Below are 19,757 nucleotides of genomic sequence, written 5' to 3' on the forward strand. Positions count from 1 at the left end.
GAACGCGCCCGAGAAGAAGATCACCCTGAACGGCATCTACCAGTTCATCATGGACCGCTTCCCCTTCTACCGGGAGAACAAGCAGGGCTGGCAGAACAGCATCCGCCACAACCTCTCGCTCAACGAGTGCTTCGTCAAGGTGCCCCGCGACGACAAGAAGCCCGGCAAGGGCAGCTACTGGACCCTGGACCCGGACTCCTACAACATGTTCGAGAACGGCAGCTTCCTGCGGCGCCGGCGGCGCTTCAAAAAGAAGGACGTGTCCAAGGAGAAGGAGGAGCGGGCCCACCTCAAGGAGCCGCCCCCGGCGGCGTCCAAGGGCGCCCCGGCCGCCCCCCACCTAGCGGACGCTCCCAAGGAAGCCGAGAAGAAGGTGGTGATCAAGAGCGAGGCGGCGTCTCCGGCGCTGCCGGTCATCACCAAGGTGGAGACGCTGAGCCCCGAGAGCGCGCTGCAGGGCAGCCCGCGCAGCGCGGCCTCCACGCCCGCCGGTTCCCCCGACGGCTCGCTGCCCGAGCACCACGCCGCGGCGCCCAACGGGCTGCCTGGCTTCAGCGTGGAGAACATCATGACCCTGCGAACGTCGCCGCCGGGTGGAGAGCTGAGCCCGGGGGCCGGACGCGCGGGCCTGGTGGTGCCGCCGCTGGCGCTGCCCTACGCCGCCGCGCCGCCCGCCGCCTACGGCCAGCCGTGCGCTCAGGGCCTGGAGGCCGGGGCCGCCGGGGGTTACCAGTGCAGCATGCGAGCCATGAGCCTGTACACCGGGGCCGAGCGGCCGGCGCACATGTGTGTCCCGCCCGCCCTGGACGAGGCCCTCTCGGACCACCCGAGCGGCCCCACGTCGCCCCTGAGCGCTCTCAACCTCGCCGCCGGCCAGGAGGGCGCGCTCGCCGCCGCGGGCCACCACCACCAGCACCACGGCCACCACCACCCGCAGGCGCCGCCGCCCCCGCCGGCTCCCCAGCCCCAGCCGACGCCGCAGCCCGGGGCCGCCGCGGCCCAGGCGGCCTCCTGGTATCTCAACCACAGCGGGGAGCTGAACCACCTCCCCGGCCACACGTTCGCGGCCCAGCAGCAAACTTTCCCCAACGTGAGGGAGATGTTCAACTCCCACCGGCTAGGGATTGAGAACTCGACCCTCGGGGAGTCCCAGGTGAGTGGCAATGCCAGCTGTCAGCTACCCTACAGATCCACGCCGTCTCTCTACCGCCACGCAGCCCCCTACTCCTATGACTGCACGAAATACTGACCTGTCCCGGAACCTCCCCTCCCCGGCCCGCTCCGGCTTCGCTTCTCAGCCCCGACCCAACCAGACAATTAAGGGGTTGCAGACACGCAAAAAAGAAACAAAACATGTCCTCCAACTTTTTCTCAGACCCGGGAGCAGAGAGCGGGCACGCTAGCCCCCAGCCATCTGTGAAGCGCGCAGGTAACTTTAATTCGCCGCCCCGTTTCTGGGATCCCAGAAAACCCCCTCCAAAGGGACGCAGCCCAACAAAAATGAGTATTGGTCTTAAAATCCCCCTCCCCTACCAGGACGGCTGTGCTGTGCTCTATCTGAGCTTTCAAAAGTTAAGTTATGGACCAAATCCCACAGCGAGCCCCTGGGGACTCTCTGTAGGGGTCCCCATAGGTGTATGGGGGTGTCTATAGATAATGTATGTGCTGTGTGTAATTTTAAATTTCTCCAACCGTGCTGTACAAATGTGTGGATTTGTAATCAGGCTATTTTGTTGTTGTTGTTGTTGTTCAGAGCCATTAATATAATATTTAAAGTTGAGTTCACTGGATAATTTTTTCATCTTGCCCAATAATTTCTAACTGCCAAATTGAATTCAAGAAACCGATGTGGGTTTTGTTTCCTGTACAATTATGAGATATAATTCTTTTTCCCATTGTAGGTCTTTTACAAAACAAGAAAATAATTTATTTTTTTGTTGGTGGATAAAGAAGTCAAGTATCTGATACTTTTTATTTACAAAGTGTGATGGTTTTGTATAGTAGGTTCCACCCTGAGTATTCCTAAAAGAAAAAAAAAAACACTTAGAAAATCTAACTTCATCTATGTTTGTCTTATGTGGTCTTAATTGTTGTACTTACCTTAAAATAAACCCATGTTGTTTTTTCTGCCCAAAGTTTGGACAGTGTTTGTGTTGTTGCATTTTTTAAAAACGAGGTGTGTTTGCAAACCCGCCTGCTTTGATTATTTTTGTTACACAGGTGGGTATATGTGTAGACACATAAAAATGACCAGAGAATAGGAGCACACACCTGCTGTCTTGTTTAGTGACAGAAAAAGGCTTTTGATTAATTTTAAAATCCCACTCTAGGATTTTTTTCTTTTCGAGAAACTGCCCAGTTGGAGGGGGCTGCCTGAAGGACCCGACCGTGAGCTTGCTGTGATGCATTTTGTTAAATGCAGAAAAACATGCTAACTGTCAAAACAGTGCCACTCCATCTCAGTGTCCAGCCGTCCCCAATTTAAGAGGTGAAGGAGGGGAAGAATAAACATTTCCCATTTGCTAACTGCAAACCAGGGTGAGTCCTGCTTTCCCCCGATTTTATAAAATTTGAGCTTCTTTGCCTGCTTTAATGGTGTTCCAGAGAATTTAAACTGGGCCAATGAAGGTCTGAAGGGGATGGATTTTCCAGCATTTAATATCCGTCCCTCTTAGCAGCCAGATCAGAGGGGAATTTCAGACTTCGTTACTTCTCAATGTCATGTCTAAATCTATACCCTCATCGCAGTGAAAAATTTTGAAATCTCATTACCCTTCAAAAATAATTGATGATGCCTTTAGAGTTCTAAATTCAAGTTTTTCAATATGTTAAATAATAGAGACTATTTTTCTTTTCAATGTTAATATCTCATCTTTTACATTTTTAATAGCAACATAGATTTTGTGAAAAGTAGCTGAGGAAATGGCTTTATTATCTATTTCAATGGCTGAAGCCCACCACTCCCCTGCTGGCCTGTATGTGTGAATTTGGGGACCAAAGCTTCATCAATTCCCACCCCGGCAGGTGAGCTGTACCTTGCCAATGCTGAAGTTCTTTGTGAGCTTAACGTTTCAAGACCTGATGATTTTGCTAAAGGCGATTTTGCTCGATGCCGTGGCGCTGAACGTAGCCCGGGTGTTGTTCTTGTTGTTGTTTTAAGCATGGTACTTTATCTCTACGCTGTGTTGAAACAGAATTAGGGGAAGCTTAAAGCATAATAATTTTCCCCATATGTGCAACACAGACTCTTTCAATGTGTGGCCCCAGAGGTGGCACACAGTTAAAACTTGGAGGCTGTTTCATTCCTTTTCATAATGTGCGGGTGCCCGGGCGTCCGCGTGCTAGACTTTCAGCAGGCCCCAGGCCAGGCGGGCTTTGGTTGAGTGAACAGGAGGAGGAAGTTAAGGAAGTAGGGGTGGGGAGAGACCCTCTCCAAGCTGCAGAAGAAGGTGGCCCAAGCTCCTTGCCCGCGTCTACCGTGACGGTTTCATTTTACTTCTGCTCGCTTCATGCTATTTGCCCCAGGAGAAGAGGAGCGTATTCCAGACCCTAAGCGAGCTGGCTTTTTCCCTTCCCTAGACGTTTTAAAGAAGTCTTTCTGAAAGCTTGCCCTCCTCGTAAGCTTTGAAACCGTTGGTGTCCTGTTAGTGGCGAGGCCTGAGAGACACACGGAAAATAAAGGAGAGCGACGGTGTGGCTGAGAGCCCCCAGCCCTGCTGTTGAAACCACGCGGGGCTTTTGCACCTTTAGGAAGCCTTTTTAAAGAAGTCCTGCTGTGTGGGGGCCGGAAACCCAAGTGAGTGGCCCTTGTGGAGGTTATCGGGAGGGGGCTTTTCCGTTCCTTGGGGAACGTGGGCAGCTGGAGGACTGTATCTGGAGCTTTATTCAGGTCTTCAGCGGCAGCAGAGTGGAGAACCAGGCCCTTAGTGTGTAGCGGCCTGGGGACTGTGGGACTCATCTGAGGACCCTGTCACTCAAGGCTTCCTCCGTCTCAGTGGGGACAGGCATAGGTGCGGTAAGTGCTAGAAGGCCGGGCAGCCCCTTGTGCTGTGAGCTGGCTCAGAGCTCTGTGCAGCCCCAGTCTCCTGCAACTCCAGCCTCCTGCAGTGCCTGTGTGGACCTCAGGCCTGGGGGCTTAGCGGCTCCTGGGGCATCTGTTGCTCCCAGCAGAGTGGGAAGATTCCACAGCACATGCTGTGAACAGCCAACGTTCTCGCCAACAGTTTTGCGTCTTGGCAGCCACCCTGCTCGTCTGCTGCCCAGTGTACAAAAAGCACGTGCCCAGGACATTGGCTGTTCTTGATCCACTCATCTGCCACCTTTTCCTATTGCCTTCTGGTCCTCAGGAGGTTCTGGGCCTTTCAAGGGAAGGGAAAAGGAGGTTGAGGATGGAAGGGTCAGAGTGTCTGCCACAGGCTGCAGGGACTCTGGGCTGGGGCGGCTCTGCAGACCACGCAAATGCAGTTTGCACGAAGTCTGTCTGATAACCCTGTACCTTCCTGACCCAGTCAGAAGATATCGCAGGGCCAATCACAAAGATGTCGCAAATAAAATGAAAGCGCCCGAATACCATGGCAGACACCTTCCCATTGAATTAGCGCTGCATCCCTGGCGGGTTTTGGCTGAGTGGCCTCTGACTCTAAGCACAGTCCAGTTATGACAGATATGGGCTACCCGGAGAGACCCCCATGGCCTCTGAGCGTCCCATACATTCTCAGCCCCAGAGAGGCTGCAGCCAGAGTGGCCTCCTTGAATGGGCCATCTTGTGTAGCCTCTGAGGCTCCACCGCACGTTCACAGCTTCCAGGTAGAGAGACTGCCTGCCTCCTGCCAGCCGTGCCGGGGCCTCTCGAAGGCTGGGCTTGGGTCTGTGGTCAAAAGGCCATCACTGCTCTGGAATAGGTGACCTATCCCTGAAGATGCAAATCTTCCTGTAACTTTTGTCCAGGAATTGCTGGAGCACTGGGCTAGGAATGAGAAAGTCACATCTTTCTGTGTCAACAAACTGCTTCCCCTCCCTGGCCTTGGTCTCTTTATCTATAAAATGACCAGGCAGCCAGGGCTATGCTGCATTCCCCATCTGGGCATAGCCAGGGCTGCTGCCATGGGGCCTCACTTATGCTGCTGACCCTCCTGCCACCAAGACATGAAGATCAGAAGCCAGACACAGAAGAAAACACAGGGTCCTGGGAACTTCTGAGCTTGGCTCATAAATCTTTCGGGGGTCCGTCCCCTTCCCTTTACCCAGTGACTGCGTGGGGGTTGCTGCTGGTGCAGGGGGAGGCTTGTGAACAGAGCTCCCAGCTCACCGGTGAAAATGAACCCTGTGTGCTAGTGAAGGTCTCCTCACTCCTCCTCCCCACCCCCATCCAAAAAAGGGGTTGGGGGTGTTGGGCAAGGTTGGTTGATGGGGACCTATTGTTAACTGAAAACATGAGCTGGGGGGAGATAGACACACCAAGATAAAGCACCCGTTGAAGGGTGGGCAGAGCCACATGTCTTGAGAAGGTGCTGGGGTCTCGGAGCCTGTGGTTGGCATCTTGGGAACTTGTGTTCGCCTGGGTCGCTATCTGACTCTCAGTGGGATGAAGGTGGGTAAGTAAAGACCTGAGGTTTTATGCCTTAGGTGCCAGTAGGCTGAGGCTGGTTGGGGTTCTGGGGTCCGGTGCCTTTGTTCCAGGTGAGTGGGACAGGCCGGGTCACAGCCACCCAGAGAGCCCGCCCCTTGCCTCCCAGTGAGCGCTTTCTTGCACCGCATATTTGAAATGCTTTCCCAAACTTTGAGAAGCGTTCCCTGCCTGCCTCTTGCATGGCCTCAGCTCGCCAAGGCGTTTGAAATGTTTGCTTTTTGACATAGGCATGTAAGGAAGGGGGCGGACGGTTTCAGGGGAGATTGGAAGGCTGGCAGCTGCTCTTCAGGGACAGCCACTGGGTCTGGGAAGACACCACCCACCTGTAATTTGTGCCAGGCTTTCTCTTCCCTTTTCAACCTTCCTGCTGTAGACCAAAAGCAGAGGGCTAGGTTTGTCTGAGTGTCAGTCTTGTGGGGACTTCATCCTGGGCGGTGGGTGTGTGAAGAGGGAAGGGGGGATGGTTGGTAAAGCTGCTGGCATCCCAGACCCATTTAGCGGGGATGGAGCTGGGAGGCTTCCACCCCCTTTGTGTCCTGAGGTGCAGCTTCATGCTCTGGAACCCCAGTCTATGCCCACCCAGGCTGCGAGATCATGGAGACACTGGGCCTCGCCTGTCTCAGCGGCCCTCTGGCCCTGGGTCTCCATCTGTCTTGTGTTATTTTCACAGGTGGCCTCCCCAGTGGAATCACTCTCTCTAAGGCTGAATCCACATGCACCAACTCAGGCCCTTACAAAGATTCAGGTGACATCAGACAGATCACCTTAAGCACTCTGGGGCAGTCTCTTGCCTGAAAACAGTAATAGGATTGAGAGGGTTATCTCCAGGATTCATGAACCTCACATAGGTTGGCAAGGTGCTTCCATAGTGTCCTGTTCATAGTAAATACTCATGACCAGCCATTAAGGTTTACCTGGAACACAGAAAAGAAAAAGAGAAAGGAATCTTTGGTCTGAGTGACGCGCATTTATCACAGGGTACTGTGCAGCCCTGGCAGGGAAAGCCACCGTGTCTGGGAAGATGCCGCTCACCTTTAATTCTGCCAGGCGTTTTCCTTCCTTTTTCAACCTTCCTGCTCTACAGGGAAAGCAGAGGGTTGGGCTATTCAAAAACCCAGAGAGAGCACGTGCACCAACTGCCTCTGTTTAGAGCCTTTCCATCATTTCTGGGAAAAAGGTGCGCTATAAATAAGTGCATCATTTGGGAAATCCTGCCCTGCTTTTGGGTCTCCTGCATTCACTGACCCAGTCGGACTGCCATTACCTTCATGTCCCGTTCACTGCCTCCCAAGAGAAGGGAGGCCCTGGGCCCTGCTCCCCCAGCTCTGGAAATCTTCCACTCTTTTCAAAGTGGGAGGGGAGGGAAGGAGGAAGAGGTCTTCGGGGTTTTGGTGGAACGTAAGCAGGGACTCTGGGATTTTCTACTTATAATGTCCTGAATCTCCCAGCTCCAGGGGTGCTGCACACCCTCTCTGCTCTGGAGGGCCCCTCTCCCACTCTCTACTCCAGACAATCTCTGCCTCTGAGTCCTTCCAGATACCTGAGCATGTCAGACCCTAGAGCACCCACTTTTGGAGGACACTCACATGGGCTGTGGTCCCTGTGCCGCCATTTCCTACTTTTAGGGTCTTAGGGTATTCTGTGCCGAGCCTCAGTTTCATCATCTGTCAAATGGGTGAGTCTGCCATGCCTGCCTTTCACAGAGGTAGTAAGGGTTGGCAAGATAACTTCCATGGAGCCCTGAGTGTCCACACCTGGTGCTATTATAAGATTGTTTTTCTGTCTTTGGAGCACTTCCCCATGGGACACCTGAGGCAGGTTAACTTACAGAGCTTCGGTCGGTTTCCTGGTTTGCAAAATGGGAACGACAAAGGTTTCTATTAGGGCTGCTGTGAGGACGAAATGGCTCAATACATTTTAGTTATTCATATTATTATCATCTATGTCTCCAGTGTTTTTAGGTTGTCAGTAAGGTGAGGGGCTAAGCCCTTCATCTTTCCACCACAGCTCTTCTCAAACATGCTACACATGCGGTTGAATCACACATACGTGTAAAACACACACACACACATTGTATATGTGTTAACTGTCTTTACATTTGGAAAAGTGATGCAGACATTTGGAAAGGCGACACAGATTACTGTTAACTCAGGTTTCTGCTTTTGACTTCCCAGTGAGGAAGGTTGAGTGGATGGGTTGGGGCACAGTGGGAGGAGCTCTTGTCTCTCACCCCTCGGCCTTTTTATCTGAGGCAGTTTTCATCACCAGTGCCTGGGTTCCGATCTGCCTGCCTAAGGATCGCACATGCGCTTTGTCCCAGGACTGGCAGCGAGGCTGTCTACCCTCATCCCACGCTGAACCCCGTTTCTGCTCAAGCCTCAGAGCTGGAGACTGCAGTCCTTCCGGAGCATCCGGGCAGGCCAGAGATCTCAGGCTTTTCTTGCAGGCTGGGAGGCGAACCCTCACCAAGTGACTTCTCAGATGACGCTCTTTTCTGGGATCCGAGGCTTATGAATCTGCAGGGAACGTTCAGTGTCCCCATCTGGCTCTCTAGGACACTCGTTCTAGAGGCCCGCCAGGCCGTCTCCCAGGCTCCGCTGCCCCCCGCAGGCCCTTCGCTCAGTCCTCAGCCAGCAGAGCATCCGCACGAGGGCGCATCCGCTCTCGGACTCCCGGGGCTTGAGCCTGCACTCCCCGGAAATATGGAAATTGCCCCAGCGCGGGGTTCCTTCTAACAGAGGCCCCTCCTAGGCTCAGGTTACAAACTCATCAATCACCCAGGAGCCCGGGATTCAAACCCGCTCCGGAGCCGGGCTGGGGCGCAATGCCGGAGTTCTACAGCTGAAACCTCCCAGAGACTGCACACTTCTGCAAAAGCGCGGGGCTGGCTGTGCGTCTCCAAAGCGCAACTGGAGCATGGGCATTTGTTTTTTGTTTTGTTTTGTTTTTTCTCTCTCTCCCAATCTCTCGCTCTCTCTCTCTCTTTTTTTTTTTTTGCTTTACTATCGGTGCCCCGCCCACCAGCCGAGCGTGTCTCCGCCCGCGTCCCGCCCATTACCAAATCGGGCAGTGTTTATCACTGTACAAATTCAAGCTCGGATTTGTCTTAGAGTTTGGAAGTCGCGCCAGGACGGCAGGCGTTTCCGTAGAGGCAGGGATGTGCGTGCTGGACTTCGGGTGCCGCGTGGGGAGCTCCAGGACGGGCTGTGGGATAGGAAGGTGGGGAAAGGGTTGCATAGTGACACTGGTTTAGCTCTCGGTCTGGGTGTGTTGGAGCGAGCGCCGAGGCTGGAGAAGGAACTGGATCCAAACTTGAGCTTGTTGGGGGCGCGCCGCCCGGGAGAGGTTGGGTGACCCCAGAGACTGTGGGGCCTGCGGGTTGCAAAGGCGCTGGCATTGAGGTTTCTTCGTCCCAAGGTTGAAAGGTGTGCGCGAGTGAGAGCGAGCGGTCACGAAACGACAACGCCCCGCCCCTGCTGGCCAGAGGTTCACCCCCAGGACCTAGGCGGGTCGGGCTGAGCGCTGGACCCACGTTAAAGGAGTAGGGCCGCGGAGGGAGGAGGCCCGAGGTGTCCCAGGGACTGGCCTGTCACTCCCGCAGGCAGTGTCGGCACCCAGACCGGTTTTTCCACCATTCCTGCGACTTCCTTTTTGATATTTTAAATTTACCCGCTCCCCTGCGGTCTACTTATTCTATGGGCTGGGTACCCGGGAACCCCAAACACACCGGTTATTTCTGTTTTTCTCATTTTGAAAAAGGATGCCCGCCACCTTTCCTTGTTCAGAGGCTACCTGGGCACTCACATCCCCAGCCGGGTGTGGCAGCAGCGGACACTCCCCCTACCGCTGTGAGTGCCCTCGGTGCCTCTCCCTCCTTCTTGGCCCACATGTAGTGGGCCATTTCTACACCCACCTGCCATCATCCCCCTTCCCTCGTCTCTTTGACATGCTCACACGGTTTACTCAATGAGACGCCAGTTATCCGAATGCGTGTGCGTGCGTGTGAGAGTGTGTGTGTTTTCATATTCAGGAGGTGATCATAAACAGGAAGTAGTCACACTAGGTGCCCTCTACCCCTACCCTAAGGAGTGGAGTGGGGAAGAGAGGCCGCCTTCGAAATCAGCATGATTCAGGATCTTTTATTCAAACAGTGACGTGGGAAAATGTAAAATGAGATGGGGGTGGGTAGCAGCGTACACCCCAGGGGGGGTGGATGCAGGGAGAGCAAGCAGGCTTCCCAAATGCCTAATGTAATCACGGGCCAGCTGCATGCACTTGTAAAGTTGTTATAACCCCCTCCTTGTTATAAACAGGAAAGCCCAGAATATAAAGCTGGAGACCCACATTCACAAATACCAGGCCTCCCGCGCCAGCTGCCACAGCCTCCTTTTATGGTGTTCCTCCCTTGCAACCTTGGCCCCATCAGGAGGACCTTACTTTTGCCCCCAGTTCTCTAAATGGGTTTATTTTGAAACCTTCCTCGATGGAGCTGTGGACCAGGTGCTCTTCCCCAGGCCTCCAGTGCCCGACACCTTCCCTTCCAGAGAGGCTGGGCTCCCAGAGTCTAATTTCCCTCCGATTTCCAAAGAGCCCTGGAAGGGAGGGTGTGGGAGAGCAGGTCCCTAGAGAGTGCCACCTCCTATTGGGTCCGCCACCTGTTTTTTCAGAGAGGGCGGAATCCCCTTCTCAGCAGACACTCAGGCTTCTTAGACACCCTCCCTGCCCCGATCTAAAAGGTTCTTAGGACCTCAGAAAGCGTTTTACTAGACTCGACGTTTTACATCTTGACACGTCCGGTTAAGCCTGGGAGAAGAAAAGGCCTTTTGTGGGAGGCCCTGGGGTTGTGGGGCTCCCCCAGGCCAGCGTAAAACTTACCCCTGCACACCCACCCCCATCTCCACCTCTCTTTCCTGGCTCAGCAGACCCTGCTCCGAGCCACCGCGGTCTACATCCTGCCTCACTGACTGTGTGTGCTTACAGCGTCAAGGGGTGGACGTGATATTTCAAACATCAGATCAGTGCGTTTATATATTGGGTGCCCGGAAATTTTTCCAAATAAACACAGCTTGATTCAACTTGGGTGGGCGGACTTATCAACAGACTAATTCTATAAACAAATGAAGGAATAGCCCCAAAACCGATTGGCTGGTATCAAAAAGACACGTGGAGGGAAAAGCTTGGAGTTTTTCAGCAATGAAATTTTAATTAATGTGGGTGGGCTGAGAACACAAGGACTGTTTATCATAGACAATTTATTTTCCAGGGCTAAGTCAACATATAACAGCAAACTTACAACAATTATTTAACATTTTTAAAGCCATGAAGAAGGGACAGAGCACGGAGCTGCTGGGGAGAGCGGCAGAGCCAGAGGCAGAGGCACGGCTGGCTCCCCGGGAGGGCCCTTGCGGCGCGGGGCGCAGTGCCTAGGTCCCCCGGGTCGCCTGCGTTGCGGGGAGCGCAGCGCAGGCTCTCGCTTGCCATGAGCCACCTCTTCGATCCCCGGTTGTCTGCCCTGGCAGCCTCGCCCATGCTCTATCTGTACGGTCCCGAGAGACCCGGGCTGCCTCTGGCCTTCGCCCCCGCGGCTGCTCTGGCTGCCTCGGGCCGGGCCGAGACCCCGCAGAAGCCTCCCTACAGCTACATCGCGCTCATCGCCATGGCGATCCAGGACGCGCCCGAGCAGAGGGTCACGCTCAACGGCATCTACCAGTTCATCATGGACCGCTTCCCCTTCTACCACGACAACCGGCAGGGCTGGCAAAACAGCATCCGCCACAACCTCTCGCTCAACGACTGCTTCGTCAAGGTGCCCCGCGAGAAAGGGCGGCCGGGCAAGGGCAGCTACTGGACGTTGGACCCCCGATGCCTGGACATGTTTGAGAACGGCAACTACCGGCGCCGAAAGAGGAAGCCCAAGCCGGGCCCTGGGGCCCCGGAGGCCAAGAGGCCCCGCGCCGAGACGCACGAGCGCAGCGCGGAGGGGCAACCTGAGGCAGGGAGCGGGGCAGGGGGCTCGGGCCCCGCAATCCCACGCCTGGAGGGAACGCCTGCGGGCCCCTCGCCCCTCCTGGACGGCCCCTTTCCGCCGGCGCCCCTCCACTGGCCGGGGACCGCGTCCCCAGACGAGGACGCCGGTGACGCTGTCCAGGGCGCAGCGGCCGTGGCCGTCGGCCAGCCAGCGCGCACGGGGGACGGCCCGGGGTCCCCTCTGCGCCCCGCCTCCCGCAGCTCTCCGAAGAGCTCCGACAAGTCCAAGAGCTTCAGCATAGACAGCATCCTGGCGGGAAGGCAGGGCCAGAAGCCGCCTGCAGGGGACGAGCTCCTGGGGGGCGCCAAGCCCGGGCCCGGCGGCCGTCTGGGTGCCTCGCTCCTGGCCGCCTCCTCCAGCCTCCGTCCGCCTTTCAACGCTTCCCTGATGCTCGACCCGCACGTCCAGGGCGGTTTTTACCAGCTCGGGATCCCCTTCCTCTCCTATTTCCCCCTGCAGCTTCCCGACACGGTGCTCCACTTCCAGTAAAGCAAACGATGGCGCGGTTCTTCTCCCGGCCCGGCCTGCGCCTCCGCTGAGCGAAAGGCCACAGCTCCCACCTGCGGAGGATTCTAAAATGATCTTTGCCTGGGACGGCCTATGGGTTCAGGGAAGTGTCACCAACCATTGCGCGCAGGTGGGCGAGCTGGCCTGCCTTCTCCGAAGCAAACTTTTCCCAGCAACCGGGCGCAGCTACGGAGACTTAAAAGATCCCTGCGGGGTCATGGGCACCCGCGGGGACCTCTACCGCGGGAGATTCCTTGACTTTTGACCTGTCTAATGGAGTGGTCTTCAGCCGCCCACCGCAGGTCCTGCGCGTCCCGGGCATGCGAGGGTCCGCAGACTACCCAAGACAGGCCTTACAGGTGCAGTGTGGTCCTTTCGACTGGGGACCCCCATATGACCGTCGCCTGCTTCGCTGTTGCTGTGTGGGTCAGGCCTTGGTTATGAGCCCATCTGGGTGTGGGGTGGTCACAGCTGGGTTTGTTCCCGACTTGAAGTTGTGGAGGTGCCGGGGGTGACCCCGGGTTTTCAGGTTTTCTGGAAGATGTAGGGCCTGATTAGGATTTATGATCAATGTTCAGGTACAGAAGCTGATAAACCACCCAGAGCAGTAACACTTTTATTTTAAACAGAGAAGTTTTCTCTTAATTTCTTTCTGGGTAGTAAAAGGAACATGTTTTATTATTTGCATAAATACTTGACTCTAAGCATTGACCTTTGAAAACGCGTGTATTAACAACTTTTATTAAGAAAGTGCACTCTATATAACATCTTCTTGCATTATGATATCTCATTAGCCAATACACATGCAGCTATGTAACCCACAACAGCAGATGGCCTATCCTTTTGCTTTTGTTTTTAAGGGATCAAAATATTTCAAGGCATACCATGAGGAAGGGTGTGAGGGGGAGGGGATATGCCTCAGACAATGTTGGAGTTTTGATTTCCATGTTTTTTCAAGATCCAGGCTTGTGGTCGCTATATTTTTCAGAAACAGATAATGAAGGACTACGTTTAATTTAAAAAGTTGGGTGAAACAAGCAAAAGCAAATGCAGAGAGAGAGGGATGAATGCGGGGGAAGAATATGGGGATGTGCTGGTATCAGCTGGAAGGGGCCTCTCCAGGCCCCAGAGGACCTGAGGCTTGATGGCAGGACACTCCCGGCCCCGCACCCCCAGCAGCTTAAAGAGGTGACTGACAGTCTGGGGAGGGGAGCAGAGGTCTGCAACAAAAATCTAATTAAGAATATTGAGATGTTCACAACCAAGTTAGGCTTGGAACTTCGGGGAAATGCACCCAACCTCTATGCCATCTCTAGCTGGGTTATCTTCGAGGTCGTGAAATGCAATTTTCTGAACCTCTAAGTCACTTATTTTATGTCATATGATAAAGACACAAGTAGTCACGCATTCTTGGAAATAGGCTGGGAGGGAGGTCTTTAAGATAGCTTTTAAAATAGTTTCCGGGACTTCTCTAAAAATGATGACAAACTTTGAATCCAGAGGGCCTGCTGGTCAATGTGTTGGAAAGGACATTTCAGGCCGGCAGAGTAATTGGATAATTCATAGGCATAGAGGTGACTTTTGGAAAATTCATTCTCATATCCATGTTGAACCAGGCTTCCGTGACTGGTTTCCACCCAGGCCAGTGGGAAGACTCTGGGAAACTGCAGCCCAGCCTTGATTGGAAGAACTTCCAGGAGGAACCATTGCTGAGATCCAGGCTCACTGTGTTTAACTGAAAATGTGGTGGAATGGCTGTCACTGGATATTTTGTTATCCCAAACTCTCAGCCTCTGTGAATAAAGTTGTTTTTTCATTAACCTCTCAGTGACTGGTTCGTGGATTACTGGAGGGAAATAAACAAACAGTGTAATAAGAAAGAGGAGACTGGGATTATATCTGGGAGTCGTGTTAGCATCTCAGGAGGCTCTGGCTTCGGAGGGGTAAACACACAGACAGACGGGAAGGAGTGAAGAGGATGCCGGGCCCGGGAAGTTGCCTCCATATCAGAAAGCACAATGAGTTAATTCTGCCATATTGAATTGGTTTTTAATCTTTGCTTTTTCTTTTTTGTGTTTGGTATGCTGTCTTGGGAGGTTTTGTTAATTTGTGATGGCTATGTTTTGAAGAAGCAAATAATTTGATACTGCAATTTTAAAAGGATCATATTTTAAAGTTACCATTCCAAAAAGTATTGTACAAACGTTACTTTTATGACACAGAAAAAATGCAAATGTATCCACTTTGTGTGTTTATACATGATAAAGATAAATTCTATTTAATCCCCACTTTCATCTGGTTTAGAAAAGCTAAGACAAATGGATAGTGAGGTCATTTTTATGTAATCTATATAATTTCATGTGTATTCCTTCCTCCCGAACCAAAAAGAGGAACTTGGGGTCTTACCAATCTGAACAACTGTTCTATTGATCCAGATTTCATCGTTGGCTCAAAATTATGGCTCAATAAGGTCAATAGTTTCTGCTCTTAATTAAAACAAAATCTCAGCTATAATTAGGGTGAGCCAGAAGCAAGCTTATCATTGTACTCTTATGCCATCTGAAGGAATACCTCTCTGCTCTCAACTAAACAAAGGGAACAGATCTGTCTTCTGTAAATGAGTTTTGGTTCAAGCCCTGATTACACACATACACACAAACACATACCCCCACACATATGAGTGCACTGATCGTAATGAGGATATGGCAGGCACATGTAGGAAACTGTGTATACATATGTATATGTTTATATAGGTGTATATACATATATATACACACATGAATGTGTAGGGGGTGTGTGTGTGTATTTGTTCTGTGTACATGAATGTTCATAAATTTATCTTTTTTGAATATACCTGAGACTCAGATCAAGTACTGAGTCCTTTCACTTTAACCCAAGTATTGATACTATTTGAAAGATTTTGTTTTTCTATATAGTTTTGAAAAGTAGATATAATTTCTACATAGCTTTAATAGTTTGGTTTCTCTGTGTAGTGTGAACCAGGGATAACTTTATTGTTCTGTGTTATTATAGTGAAACTAACAGATTTTATTCAAACGTCGTAGAAGACACCCGCTTTGAGAACTTTTCCCTCCGTTCACAACGACAGAGAACTTTACAAAGGACTCTTGCTCTGCCTGGCCTCATCTAGTTACTGGCTCTTCTAGAAGCGAATGGCCTCCTGGGCTTCCAATGAACCATACGAGTTTTGAGAACCTGAACAGGACCTGCTTAGCCATTTTCAGATTTAATTGTGCCCGTTTGAATGGTGGTCTTCACCATTTCACTCAAAGTGGTGAGTGTATACCCGTGTGTGTGTTAAAGAATTAGCCACATATAATTATTGTTATAGCTGAAAGCCAGAGCCAGCCTGCCCAGACACTGGCAGGTTAATGTTAACATCACAAAAGTGGGTGACATTTCCAGTGACCAGCTGCACCCGGAGTGAGAAAATCGGGGAAGAGTCGTGATTTTGTGCATTTCCTGGCTCCATGGTGGCTGGAGTTTTGCTTCCATGAAATAAAGATTGTTTCATAGAATGAAAAACATAAATGATAAAAGCAAAGTTTGTCCATTAAGAATAAAGAGCGTGAGTTTGTGGAAAAGTAAGATTCTTTTGACTCCCATTTAAAGCAGTTTTAAAAATATGCCTGAATAGCCACATGGCAAGCTCTCTCCTCTGCTGGTCCTTATCTAGAGGCCCCAGTGCTGAGTTCTTCAGGGCTCAGACAGGGGCCACAGGTGTTTACAGTGACCTGGAGTGGGGCCTGATCACTGGAGCGGGCAGTGGTGGGGCTTGGGCTGAACTGGGGGGGGGAAGTTCTGTCCCTTCAGATGGCATCCAAATGCCAATTGCACTGGGCAAATCAAATGTGTGGCTTATAGGCCAGATGTAGAGTCAAGCTCAGGCTCTCCACCATGGGGTGCAAATGAAATCTAGGGGGACACAGTCAACTCAGGTGTCTTTACACTAGTAGTGGGGGTGGAGGGAGGCAATGGGACAAAGATTTGGTCCCAACCTGTTTTTTCCATTAAGTACAAGAATGAGGGTCCTGGCAGGAAATAGAAACCCACTTAGATGGCTCCATGGAAAGGATCAGGGTGGAAGGACTATTTATGGAGGAGTGGGCTGGGTAAAGGAAACCATCAGTGATTAGCAAGGGTGAGAATGGCTCCATCCTGCCTCTGCCCCCCTCAGCCCGCAGCAGGTACCACCTTCAGAGCTGGAGTGGAAAGGAGCCAAGTGCTGGAGCAGACAGGAGGGAAGGGAAATACCCCACTTCTCCTCTTCCTCCCATCCTCGTCCGATGCCTCTGATGGGCTGAAACCTGTCAGAAGCCCAACCTACAATGGAGCCCAGGTAATGCTGTCCACAGGGGTCAACCTGAAGAGGAGGTGAAGAAGGGCTGAGAGTGGACCAGGGAAGGGTTGGGCAGGCTGACTGTGACCAGCACACTGGGGGTTCTTCTGCTGGGATCAGGAAGTTGCCACTGCCCTCACCACACCTTGATGTATAAGAGCCAAGGTTGGGATGTCCCAGTTCAATGCCTGTGGCTGCATCTGGAGTTCCAGAAGATTGGAATCTCCTATCTGGCAAGCTTCCAAGAGAAGCAGGCTGTAGATACTAATCTGGGTCCCTCTTAGGTGGGCAGGGCCTCGGCCTGAACTGAGCTCCAGAGAAGGCTTGCCCTGGCCATGCATCTCTGCCTGGATGTCTTGGAGCCTGAGAAGTTGCTGGACTGCCTGTGATTGTGCATGGTAGTAGTGTTTTTTGTTTTTGTTTTTTTTTTTGAAGGCAGAGTCTCACTCTGTTGCCCAGGTTGGATTGCAGTGCAGTGGTGTAATGATAGCTCACTAGCCTCAAACTCCTGGGCTCAAGCCAGCCTCCTGCCTCAGCCTCCTGAGTTGCTGGGACTATACGTGCACATTCTTACACTTGGCTTATTTTACAATTTTTATGTTTGCAGAGAGGGGTCTGGCATGTTGCCCAGGCTGGTCTCGAACTCTTGACCTCAAGTGACTCTCCCACCTCAGCCTCCCAAAGCACTGGGATTACAGGCGTGAGCCACGGCATCTAACCTTCACTGGGTTGTGTGACTGATGCTGTCCTGCCCTTCTAGAATGTGTGGACCACATGTTGGCGAGGGCATCCTCAAGCCCAATCCAGAAGAAGTTGGGATGAAAAAAAGGTCTCCACCCCAGGGCGGTGACTGTGTTAAGCCCACTTGGAAGGGTGACGAAGAACATCCTGGAGTTCCTGAGGTCATATGAACTTCAACAGCATGAACTTTAAGGAACAGCTCATGCCTTTGCAATGTGCAGCAGAAAGTATTATGAACTTCATACCACCCAGAGCTCTTGGCTTCTCATTTCTCCCAGGTAGTTGGTCAACATCTCCTATCCACCTCTTCCAGGTCTGCCCCTACACACCCAACAATGGGAACAATTGCTGTAATTGCATCTTACTGATGCCTTACACCTCAGTAATTGATCTAGTCGGGGTGGGGTGGCCCCGGAAGAGGGTTCCTTAACCTGGAGAAGAGTGTGGTCTCAGTGCCCATCAGATAGAGGCTAAAAAAGCAGCTGAGCTTTCACTTGCTATTGACATTGGCACAGTGACCTAACTCTTTTGTCCCTTAACTCCTGGCATGGGTACAAATAACATTAGTAACTGCTTCATAGAGCTGTCATGGGGCATAAATTAAATGATGGTTATACGTTCATGACAACAGCCTGCCCTGGTTCTCATCTGTAAAATAGGAAGAATAATCTCTCCTTCTCCATGGGACCTCATCAGAGTTAAATTAGTAGATGTCTATAAAATATCTGGCATACAGAAAACACTCAAAACATGCTAGGTCTTATGGCTGTATACAGATGTAACCTCTAGTCTCCATTTGTGACTTCTCTATTCAGCAACAAAATCACAAACCAACAGCACTGCTCATGTTAGAGAATTCTGTCGAGAACAGAAGGCTCCTGGGGCTGATTCCTCCAGTCCTCCTGCCCGGGCAGGCTGGGATCCATTTCATCTTTTTGTTGCCATGTTTCCTCTCTTGAGATGATCCAACCGTTTGAACACGAAACCAAAAGCAAAATAAGCTGCTACACACGGCAGGGAATCTTAGGAAAACCATAGGATAGATGATTTTCACAGACTGGAGGAGGGCAACATTCCTTTGGTGCTTCTTTGCTTTGCCCGGGCGGTACAAGGAGCCTAGAGGAGACTTCCCAGGGCTGACTGTCTAGCCACTGTGAACTCAAGGGCCTTGGGAATGAATACAAGTCTTTATTTCTGCCCCCCCAGCACGGAGACCATTCCTATAAGCCAAAACAGAGGCTCCACCCCTCTCCTGGGGAGAAAGGGCCTAGCCTGGAGGAACAGTTTTCCCTAAACTCACGCATTTCATAGCCCGCCTTATAAAGTGTAAAGAGTATTTCTTTTCAATGCTGTAGCTAAATATAGCAGGGCTTGGTCAGCTAGAACATTTTTAGAAAGCACATTACAAATCAGGAATGTTTTGGAGAAATAAATAAACTTTCCCACATTTTTGGACTTTGAGTCGGTCCTGCAGCTTCCATCTTGAGGACATGACTGGTGGGGAAATGATGAATAATTATATCAATGGCGCTGCCCAGGGCTCTTTTTGGAACCCTGAGTGTACTGGATATTCTGCATTGACTGAAGTTGTGGGACAAGAATGGACGTGCAGGGAGACACTCTTGGGGGAGGGCAGCCCCCTGTCTCCATAAGGGCCACTCAGTGACATAAGAAAGAGAAACAAATGTATCTCCAATGTGTTGCATTTCTGACCCAGCCATTTTGGGAGGTGTTCACTGAAGCATCTGAATGTGATGAGAAGAAACCCATGAGGCTGTGGTTCCCACCTGCTCTGCACCAAGGATGACCTGGGAGTTTTGGATGTGCAGCACCTGTGTCCTGACCTCAGACCATGGTTCACTTGGCCTCTGGTGAAACCAGACAGGTGTATTTTTATAAGTTCCTCAGGCAATTCTATTGATTCTGCAACCAGAGCTGACAGCCCCTGCAGTGAGGTATAGATGTCACTGGGTGCATTTGTAGGGGTGGAGAGAAGACGTACTCAACATTAGCTATCATTTCTTTCTTTTCATCTATGCATATTTATATACAAGTTTTGTTTGTTCAGAGTAGACTCTCACCATCTCTCTATAACCTCAACTACTCTTTCCCTTTATTCTGTGTAGATTTGTCTTTCAATAAAATACCACTGTAGAAGTTATATGTGTTCATACAGGAAGTACGTAATATTCAGAAAAGTAGTAAAATGGGAACAAACCAGTAGCCGCACAATTACTTGTAATAATCCTACCTCCAAGAGTGTATGCTTGGTATTTCCAATGTATTTTGGTATTTCTTTTGGTATATCATCATTCTCTAAGTTGTTTTTATTTCATTAATACTACCACAATTACCACCACCACCACCACAATTATCACCATCATCATTATCACCACCACCATCATCATCATCATCACTATCACCACCACCACCATCATTATCATTATCACCATCATCACCATTATCACCACCATCACCATTATCATCACCAC

The 19,757-nt window shown here is 51.4% G+C and overlaps 2 protein-coding genes across 7 annotated transcripts in view; both read left to right on the top strand.

Moving 5' to 3' along the window:
- Window positions 1–19,424, top strand: part of FOXC2 (forkhead box C2) — a 20,185-nt gene extending 761 nt beyond the window's left edge. Inside the window, exons 1-6 of one of the 5 annotated variants that reach the window (XR_013410817.1) lie at window positions 1–1,153; window positions 1,376–1,429; window positions 2,349–2,538; window positions 15,233–15,459; window positions 16,363–16,524; window positions 17,132–19,424. The exon at window positions 1–1,153 is cut by the window's left edge and continues 761 nt beyond it. Coding sequence is in view for 2 of the 5 variants with exons in the window: in NM_001198708.3 (NP_001185637.1) it covers window positions 1–1,249 (1,249 nt within the window). In the remaining 3 variants the exon portion in view is untranslated. Of the gene's footprint in view, window positions 1,342–1,375; window positions 2,136–2,348; window positions 2,539–14,399; window positions 15,460–16,362; window positions 16,525–17,131 lie in introns of those variants that run through there. The other 4 variants (XR_013410818.1, XR_013410819.1, XM_077983425.1 and 1 more) reach the window with 4 other exon arrangements.
- FOXL1 (forkhead box L1) lies at window positions 8,721–13,984 on the top strand. 2 transcript variants are annotated; one of them, XM_077986623.1, is made up of 2 exons: window positions 8,721–8,848; window positions 10,893–13,984. In XM_077986623.1, the coding sequence occupies exon 2, from the start codon at window positions 11,109–11,111 to the stop codon at window positions 12,144–12,146; it is 1,038 nt and encodes a 345-aa protein (XP_077842749.1). In that variant the 5' UTR covers window positions 8,721–8,848; window positions 10,893–11,108; the 3' UTR covers window positions 12,147–13,984. The 2 variants fall into 2 exon arrangements, with proteins under 2 accessions (XP_077842749.1, XP_077842750.1); XM_077986624.1 differs by having other exon boundaries at window positions 8,738–8,848; window positions 10,947–13,984.
- Window positions 19,425–19,757: the final 333 nt, after the last annotated feature.

This window comes from Macaca mulatta, chromosome 20 (genome assembly GCF_049350105.2).
Source record: "Macaca mulatta isolate MMU2019108-1 chromosome 20, T2T-MMU8v2.0, whole genome shotgun sequence".
In the NCBI taxonomy this organism is placed as follows: domain Eukaryota; kingdom Metazoa; phylum Chordata; class Mammalia; order Primates; family Cercopithecidae; genus Macaca; species Macaca mulatta.